Here is a 9809-nt window from a genome sequence, read left to right as displayed (position 1 = left end):
AATAGAGCGTAACATATAAACAAACATAAACCTAAACGAACATAAACACAAAATACAAAATGTTATACATTTTCTACTTTGAATAAAATAAATTTGCTATTCAACTAAACACAAGAATTGAGGGGATGTGAGGATTTGTAAAGTCATAAAGGAAGAATAATGTGCCAAGTATGGCGTCTTCCATTTCGTTCGGTCGTGGACTTAATGACCAAATGAATGTATGACAAATAGCTACAAGCAGTGGCGTAGCCAAGGGGGGGGGTTTGGGTTTTGGTTACGTTTTGGGGGGTTTTGGCTACGCTACTGGCTACAAGCATTGCATAATGCAGATCCCAAAAAGCCTAAAATCAATATAAATATCACCCACAGTGCCAAAGATAAAACAAATCAAACTGTTGCCACTTTTTATAATGCAACGCATTTGTTGCCTAAACAATGTTGAAGTTTTGTGGGGAAACACTTAAATAAAGGGTAAAGTCTTAAAATAAGATGAAGGCAACCACAAAAGTGAAAGATTAAAATAAATAGATAAGATTAAAATAAATAGATAATTGTCGATCATGATACATATGAAATAATAATAGCTTTATAAGAAAGCAAGCAAGGAAGAGCAAGAAGAAGAAAAAAAAAAACAAGGGAAAGGATATTGAAAAACAAATATGCAAACAACAATGATAAAAGTCAAATAAAGCATTTGATAAATTATAAAATTACAAAATCTTCAAAAAGAATGGTGATTACACAAAAGCAACGGCTTATAGAGAGCAATATAATTTGCATCATCTTAATTGAAACTTGATTCTATGCATGCATTTTGAGATCATTAATTTGTCTAAATGCGCAAATTTTCAATTTTCTGTTTAGTTATTGTCGGTGAAGTGTACGTTAGTTCTGTTAGCGCTACTAATCGGTCAATCCGATATTATTGAAGTCTTCAAAAGGGATCTTTAACAAATAGAACAAAAACCTTCTAAAGATTCCACTAAGGGTGAAACAGACTGCAAAAGTTGCTTTGATAATAGGTATTTTTTTTTCAGGTGAAAATGATGATAAATCTGTGTAAAAAAAATTAAAAACAAATGAAACGCAAACAAACTGATACAAAACATGGCGCTTCTTATGTAAAATTGTTCGAAAGCGAAAATTAAAGCGCAATAGATCAACATGATGGCAGAGTTATGATAAATATGATCGGACTTTTTCCTTAATCAATGTTTTACAAACAGGGCATTTTTTTGCACTTTGACCGCACTGGATGCAACAGACCAGGTGTCCACAAGGAATAAATACCATGGATGACAATTCTTTGCAACATACTCTACACAATCTAGATTCTTCCAAACGCTTCATCTTCTGCAGAGGAGAATGATGATTTCCTGAAGACGGACCTTCTCTTTCAGATGTTGGACTCTCATCAGTATCGGAGTGATCTTCATCAGTTATAGATATGATTGCATCCACTAGACTCTCAAAGTTGGAAAAGTTTTCATTATTTGATTCATACTTCCTGAAACAAGGATGAAAAATTACGACATAATGTAAATTATGATTTCAAAAACTTAAGTTGACTATAATATTTGTTTAAACCGACATATCGATAAAAATAATGCAAACCTTTTGAGCGCTTCTTTAATTTCTTTATCTTCGAATCCCATTTCCCTTGCTCGAAGAACTAATTCTGACGTCACCATTTCTCTTTCAATGATTTCGTTCCTGTTTCTCATTTCCTCTCTTGGATCAATAATTTGTGGGAGATCGCCGCCTCGTCGAGTTGCAGCAGAAGACTGACAGGATCTAAAAAGAGACGAAAGTCCAGGATATATTGAGAATTTCTACAGAAAAAGTTCAACATATGAATCAATGCGTCTTTTAACAAAATATTCTCTACAGAATCATATCGCAAAATCTTTCATAACAAAGAAGATTTAAAAACGTTTTTACCTTGTGCTTGATGTTCCAGCTATTTGACCCGGTTGTGTTGAAGAAGCAGGATTCCGCAAAGTCGGTCTTCTGAGATTGGGATATCTAGAAACTATTTGATGAACAAATTCTGGACCTTTTTGTTGGAGAACAAATTCACACATCGGAAACCATTTAGCGTGTTCTTCCCATGGATTGTCATCTCGTTCCCAGTTCTGGAGTCCTCCATTGCAGTACCAGCACTTTGCACGGTCCCTCTCCCCAAGATAATACATTCCAGCGTCCGCTATCTCTTGTGGTGTGGATCTAATTCTGTGTGCCAGCCAAGTCGTTGAATGATCGAGAAACGTTTGGAGACGAGTTTCTCTGTTCCTCATGTGGGGATTTATGGGATTGAGACAAGGAAAAAGCCAACGGAGATTTCGTTCTTGAGTCCGATTTGTTTCTGTTAGTCTTCTATTTCTATCCACCTCATTAGCTCTAAATGAAGCTACCACACTAGGTGGTGGACTTCTACGTGGAGTGCTGATGCTGGCTGATTGGTAAGGGGATGATCTCAAGATCTCGGAAGAATGAGGAAGATGTCCTAAAGTAACCACCTCTCCAGCTGTTGGTGGACGGGATGTATTGCGACCACTTCCAGTTTGTGATGGTTTTGTCTCAGGCCCAGATCTTCTGGCACTTGCTGATGGCCTTGAATTGCTTTGAAGCGTACGCAGCAGCGACACTGAAACAGAAATTCATGTGTTAAGTTGAAGCACCTAAACTATGACAAACGAATTTGGAAAATGTTTAGATTTTCTTTCACTTTATAATGTAACGTTAAAATCTTGAAAAAAACGACTATGACGACTTTTCAAATGAACCATTATTGAATTACAACAACGTCTTGTGATGTATTGCTACCATGTCATGTGAATTGATCACATGAGAGGATTTCAACCAATCGCATGACTTGAAGACACGTCACAACAAATCTCAACATCATAAATTACAAAGTGAATGCAACACTACCTCCACCAAGTGGTACCATCATATCCAACACAAAGCAGACTTACTTATCGGGATGTTTGTTTCGTCCGTTCCGTTTATGAACTCACAATCGTCATTGTGCCAATCCCGAGATGCGGGTTCATCTCCAATCACCCAAGAATCTACAATTTGTCCACAGCTGAATGCAAGGAGTGACGTTGTTGTTACGTCATTGAAGTGCATAATATGAGATCATAAATGTAATACAATATAAATTATCACATCAAATTGGTGATTGATGTTGCAAACAATGTTGCTAGACATTGCACTTGACATTGTAACATACAAGGTTGCACTGTATGTATTTGCATATACTGTGTATAAAAATAGAAAATTGATTATATACAGTACAAACATAATAGATTGCGCAATAATCAATGTTATTGGGAGGTTGCGTAAATACATTAATGTCTTGACAAGGTGATTAGCTGTAGCCTGCATTTGCAGTTTACTTAATTTAATTGTTTCCAAACAGACACTTCACGAAGGACAGAAGCACGTTTGATGAACACACCTGAAGCATTTAACCCTGTCGCTGTAGCCAGTGTAATAAAACCCACTGCCTGCCAACTTGCATGTGTTCACCCTGACATGTTGTGGGAAGTCTTTGAAAGTGGAAAGTCGATAAGTTTCTCGTTTCGGGTCACCTGGCATACATCAAGCATGTGACAATTTAGCAAACAAATGAATTATAGTATACATGCAACTTAAAATTTAAAATAGCCTATCTTGGTCGTCGTCGGCCTATCTTCATGTATTAAAATGTAGTAGCCTACTAATAAGGACCTTCTGATGATCCCCAGTAAGGGTGGAACAGGGTGTATAGGTTATGCAATAAATATGTAGGCTATTTAGTAATATTAATATGATACGAGATATTAATATACGATAATATTAATATGTAAATATACTTGTCTTTAGAATACACGAAAAACAACGGAATTTTTTATTATTTATGTCATTTCCTATTTGTACATATGAAGATTATTTACTTGGGCTTAAAGCTGAACTAAGATACGGCTTGATGAAGTTGGACATTGCAGCGTCTCAAAAAGCTAATCAAACTTCATTTGACTTGTTGGATTTATACAACTAATGAAAATTTGTCGTTATTTAAGACTTGTACTTGTGCTTGTTTCGTGAATTGTTAAAGCTAAAGCATTTCAATATATAATAAACCTTCACTAAAATTTCTGAGCAATTAGAGACTTTGTCGCCAACTTTCACTAAATACTGTAAAATGTCAAATGCTTTTGTTAAGCATCACAGGATTTTAAATTTCTAAAATCAATATATTTTGCAAATCTATTTCACTTGCTTTAAGAAAATATCAAAATGTTTAAATTAAAAAAACAATTTATTTCATTTCAGAAGAAAACTAAAAAATGATTTATTTTTACATATTTCGATGTTTTTGAAAAGATTGTAACAAAAATAGCGATATTTACCAGGATGTATGTATGCACTCTTTTGGCCTGGTGGATCTCGAACAGTTCCAAGACATCTCCCATCTTCTTCTGCATCGATAACTTCTAAAGAAAGACTTTCAATTCCTCGATATTGGTCCAAATACTCAAAATGCATTCAATTCAGTATCGTCCAAAGCGCTGACGTAAGTTAACGCGCTTGCGCGTGCCACGAGTCAACAATTCTGAACTGAATGAAAAACGATACGATTCGTTTGCTTTATGTATTCATGGGATATGGCTTGGATATGGTCAAACGGTTACGTCATCTTTTTGCCGCTGGTTGCGTAATAGAGTACAGACTGTTGTGTAACTTAAGCCGTCGTGACATAGCGCTTTACGGGGTGCAAGTTGCAACTTTTAAGATTTACGTTTTCCTTTGTTGCTCAAAGGGGATTTTTTTATGGTACCTTTTACAAAGTTGCTTACGGGTTAGGTAAAGATTTTTCCCAAGTGATTTTGTGTGAGATCATTTTACTTACTAATTTTAAAATTTGGGTATCTGCTAATTAATTATCTGGGAAATCGGAAACGTTCTCAATATGCCACTGGTCTGTGGGCTGGTTATTTCGGTTATTTGGTGTGATTGTTACACAAATGCACAACACAAAACATGGTTAACCGAAATAGCATGATCAGGTGATCACGCTTTAGACAAGAAGTAATAAAAACCAGTTTTAGAGATACGAGCACTCTTATCTGGTTTGAGATAAAAATGGTGCCTACGTGGCGTCTACGTCATCAATGTCGAAAAGGTTTGACATGCTTACTGGCACAAGTTCTTGACCGAAGATATCACTTTCTTTTTGAATGGCTGAAAACAAGTCCTTGGGGTGTTAATAGCCAGATGTCTTGGAAAACGTTATAAATTTCTACAAATTTTATTATATTTTCAACAAAGGGCTCAGCTTCGGAATCCAAAATTTAAAAATTTGGGGGGGCCATGGCCCCTTTCGCCCTCCCCCTGGCTACGCCTATGGTTATACACTCAGCAAAATGCCATTTTTTGGATTAATAAGTAAATATTTTCAGCTCAAAGTTGGGATGCTGAAGCTATGCTAGGCGTAAGCGAAGATAGCGTCAAAGTTTCATATAGTTTATAGCTATCTTATGCACAGTGCATTTGTGTAAGACTGATAAAGCTTTACGTATAGATCATACGTTCAATAATTGTCACGAAGAAAGGTTGGGGTTGGTTGAGTCAATAGCTGCGGTGCTAGTTGAGGCAGTGACTCAACTAACCCTACCTCAAGTTGCAGGCTGCTGAAATCTTACTTCTGAATTTGAATTGCTAAACCCGCATCATTAAATCAGTTAGGCCTACTTGGACAAAATGAGCTATTATTTGATTAATTAATTATCTGTTACTTTTCTGTTTAGTTTTAAAATATTTTCAAATTAAGTCTTAAAATCATGAAAAAAAAATTAGAAAAACTGGTCGTGGACGACTGCCTATGGAGACTTTTGAAGCTGGTTTGAAGTTAGTGCAAGATGGTATGTCGTTAAGAAAGGCAACAGAAAGAGTTGGTGTGGACAAAGAAACGTTTCGTAGATATATGAAGAAAATATATGAAACTGGAGCTGATGCTTCTAAAGTAAAGATGAGATACACAAACCACAAACAAGTATTAACTGATGTCATGGAAAGAGATTTAGCAGCTCATATTGTCGATTTGTGTAATGTTTATTGTGGCCTAACCATGGGCTCTATCCAAGGGGGGGTGAGGGGGGTGATCACTAGGGTGCCACAGGCGCCCCTCAAAAATTAAAATTGCGTCCAATGCACCTGAACTTTTTTTTATATGTGACACTTGGTAAAAAAAGCATATGTGAGAAATTTCAATAAGTTTTGATAAAATTTGGACGTGCAGATTATATTTAAAGTTTTTAAAGGTAAATTTTCACAATTTCAATAGTAAAATCCTCTCTAAATCATCAAAACTCAGACATTTCTTCTCAGTTACGGAGTATTTGAACTTCTAATACTTTCTGGTGAACTTACTCACTAATTTACAATCGTACAGACCATGTGTCAATTGTATATGTTCAACAATTTATGAAAAATGCCTAAAAATATGAGGTTTCATGCATTAGACAATTCTTCCCGCTTGCTGGCAAGCAGATCAATTTCCTCGTGCGATTTTGATGTATGAAAACAACCTGATGCGCTATCAGAAAGAGTTTGAAAATTGCTTTTAAAGCGTTGAAATATGGAAATGTTGGGTCCACTGCTGCTTTCTATTTTGAGTTCTTCCCAAACATGCGTCAGTATTATCTCCCCAATATGATGCCTGCATGCTGCCCAAAGTAGGTCTTTTCCAAGATGATCTTGTGTTTGGATACAGGCCGCAGTTTTGTGGCCCGTATTGCTACTTGTGGTGTCAAACACCATTGCAGCAAGACATGCAGTACAGTTCTAATTGTTTAACAATTCCATGCTTGCATTGGCTATTTGCTTTCCTTCTGGATCGGATGTTTGTGCAGGCAAATAAGGAACACCAAGCAGTTTTGAGCCTCCAATACCTGATAGTAATATCGGAAGCTTATCATCTTGCTTATTAGGGTTTGTTAGTGACTCCATCATTTTTACCATCCCAATGAATGGTTCCAACTTCAGGAGGTATCCAACCTTTTTTAACCGCTTCAGAAATATTGAAAATCGTTTCAACTCTATACCTTTGAGCCGTCATGTGGTTTAAGTTTATGCGAATAGTTTCACCAGAACAACTCTTGATTAACGAGTGTAGTGTTGCAGATAATGCAGTTGGTGTTATTCTGTTTAGTAAACTTGTGGCCACTAAACCAGGTGATCGTAAAATGCCGTGTGGTACAAATATTGCAGTACCGGTTTTTACAACTCGACGGTGACTTCTTTTACTTCCTGTGGATGTAGAAGGCTCGGCAGTGTTAACTGCAGTCACTTCATCACTGGTATCATCGCTAGAAGAAAGTAAAATGTTACTTTTGCTGCTGGATTCAGCCTCTTGACGTTTTATTTCTTTTTCTTTCCTTTGCACTTCTGCTTCTTTTCTAGAATGTTTTCGTTTCAACATCTTACGCAAAGCATTGTCTCTCCCTGCCATTGACGCCTCTCTGGTAGTTTGCATGCTCCACAAAAATTTTTTATCTTCCTCAATTGACATCTTCTTCATTACATCGCAAGGCCAGAAAGGAAAGGTCAATTGAATTTCTTTTTAAATTCCTTAATCCTTTCTGATTGCTTTCCATCACTCCTATGGAAGTATTCGATCTGAATTTTGAAGATAAGACTCATTTCATCTCAAAAAGATTGAATTTTTTTGAGCCATTTTTTTTGGATGAATTGTTGGAATATTAGCTTTGTAGTAAAACGATGTCCTTCACTGTCTCGTTTGCTGCATCTACTGATATTTGGATTTTCCTTTTTGTGGGATTTTGAGATTCAAGCTCCTGCAGGCAAGAAAGCTTAAAATCACTTGACGATAAGTTGGCAGTTTACTTCCCTTGATTTTCTGATCATCTTTCGTTGGAATAGTAGAAAGAAGAAGATACTGTTTCTCAGCATTCTGAGACTGGCTGTTCATTATTGTAATACTAACTGTAACAGATTGAACGATTAGGCCTATAGCGCCACCTACCATCTGTATATATGTGCGGTTACCATCATTATGACGAAATATACATTCTCACGAGTTACTGATGTATGCGCAAGACGCTAGTTTGATGAAGCTATAATTCAGTATAAGAATCAATATATCTTGAGAGATCAAGACATTACATGGTGTCAGAACTTACTTGAACCTACGTATTGCAAGAAGAATTATCAATAGTCGTTTTTTAGTCTTAAAACATGGCAGATTTTAAGCAGCCTGCCCCGATGAACTTCAACAGTTCAAGCATAGCAGAAGCATGGAAAAGATGGGAGATGTCTTTCCGAACCTATTATGCAGCCGCTGAGATCAGTAAGAAGTCAGCAGAAACGCAAGTCGCAATCTTGCTACACTGTGCTGGGACTGCAGCACAAGAAATCTTTAGCAATTTCGTCTTTTCAGACAATGATGATACTGATAGCAAAGACAATTACGACCATGTATTGAGAAAATTTCGGTTATATTGTGAACCAAAGAAAAATGAAATTTTTTCCACCTACAAGTTTTGGCATAGAAATCAACTTGATGGTGAGTCTTTTGATTGTTGGATTAATGATCTCAGAACACTTGCAAATGACTGTGCATTTCATAATCAAGCTGTTAAAGAGAGAAATCTTCGTGATCAAATTGTCTGTGGTATTTCAAACCAGAGTATTAGAGAAAAGCTGATGCAAACCTCAGACTTAACGCTGGCAAAAGCCATTGATTTATGCCACGCTTATGACGCAACAAGAAGCCATTTGTTGGTCATGAATAACACACAACCACAACATATCGACAGCATTAGTAGTAAACGCCAGCCAACCATGACGAACCGCGCAGCCTCTGCGATGCAACCCCTTCCAAAGCCAAGAAACAGTTGTAGATACTGTGGTAAAGTCCACGCACCTAGACAATGCCCTGCCTATGGAAAAACATGTCTCAACTGTGGTGTGCGTAATCATTTTAAATCGGTGTGTCGGAAGCCACCTACGAAGCCGATGCACGACATCAAAGCCGAAGAATCAGAACCAACATTTCTACAAGTTTCTACCATTGATGAACAAGAAAGCAGCACGAAAATGCGAACTCGCCTGCTTATTGGTGATCCTGATGGTCACAGATATTCTGTATTGTGTAAGCTTGACACTGGTGCAGCTGCAAATGTTATTCCTTACAATTTTTTTGCACAAATGTCCGGTCTTGAATTACAGCAGACGAGTACCAAGCTTTGTGGTTTTGGTAATAGCGTTGTTAAGCCGCATGGCACCACCGTAATTAAATGCTATGATAAAAGCGACAATTGTTTTGACTTGTTATTTTACGTAACTGATGTCATTGATATTGCTATTCTTGGTGAACATGCATGTGCTATTTTAAACCTTGTTAAGCGTATCGACGCATACACACAAAATGGCACTGGTACTATTGCAAATATTACCAATGAATATGCTGATATTTTTTCTGGCATTGGAGCTTAAGATAAAGAATACCACATAATGCTCAAGCCTGATGCCAAAGCTGTAATCCAGAAAAATCCCTTATGCTATAAGATCACACTTGCAAGAGCATCTTGAAAAACTTAAAACGCAAAAAATCATTGCTGATGTTGATACGCCAACTGATTGGGTAAATAACCTTGTTGTAGTTGAAAAGAAAGACAAATCGTTGCGCATTTGTTTAGACCCAAAACCATTGAATACTTTTATTAAGCGTGAACGTCATAATATTCCCACACCAGCGGATGTCCAATCCCAACTGTCCGGAAAGAATTTATTTACTG

General features: G+C 36.9%; 2 protein-coding genes across 2 annotated transcripts; one reads left to right on the top strand and one right to left on the bottom strand.

The window, feature by feature from the left end:
* Nucleotides 1-651: 651 nt before the first annotated feature.
* On the bottom strand, nucleotides 652-4536 carry LOC145779692 (baculoviral IAP repeat-containing protein 7-like). The gene is made up of 6 exons (XM_082591329.1): nucleotides 4401-4536; nucleotides 3467-3599; nucleotides 2979-3091; nucleotides 1976-2647; nucleotides 1615-1804; nucleotides 652-1507 (listed from the first exon to the last, which is right to left on the bottom strand). The coding sequence occupies exons 1-6, from the start codon at nucleotides 4534-4536 to the stop codon at nucleotides 1177-1179; spliced, it is 1575 nt and encodes a 524-aa protein (XP_082447455.1). The 3' UTR covers nucleotides 652-1176.
* Nucleotides 4537-8247: 3711 nt separating this feature from the next.
* LOC145779691 (uncharacterized) lies at nucleotides 8248-9507 on the top strand. Its single transcript, XM_082591328.1, has one exon. The coding sequence runs from the start codon at nucleotides 8248-8250 to the stop codon at nucleotides 9505-9507; it is 1260 nt and encodes a 419-aa protein (XP_082447454.1).
* Nucleotides 9508-9809: the final 302 nt, after the last annotated feature.

Source organism: Aplidium turbinatum, chromosome 11, assembly GCF_918807975.1.
Source record: "Aplidium turbinatum chromosome 11, kaAplTurb1.1, whole genome shotgun sequence".
NCBI classification, from domain to species: Eukaryota; Metazoa; Chordata; class Ascidiacea; order Aplousobranchia; family Polyclinidae; genus Aplidium; species Aplidium turbinatum.
This window is presented reverse-complemented; position numbering and strand designations above follow the sequence as displayed.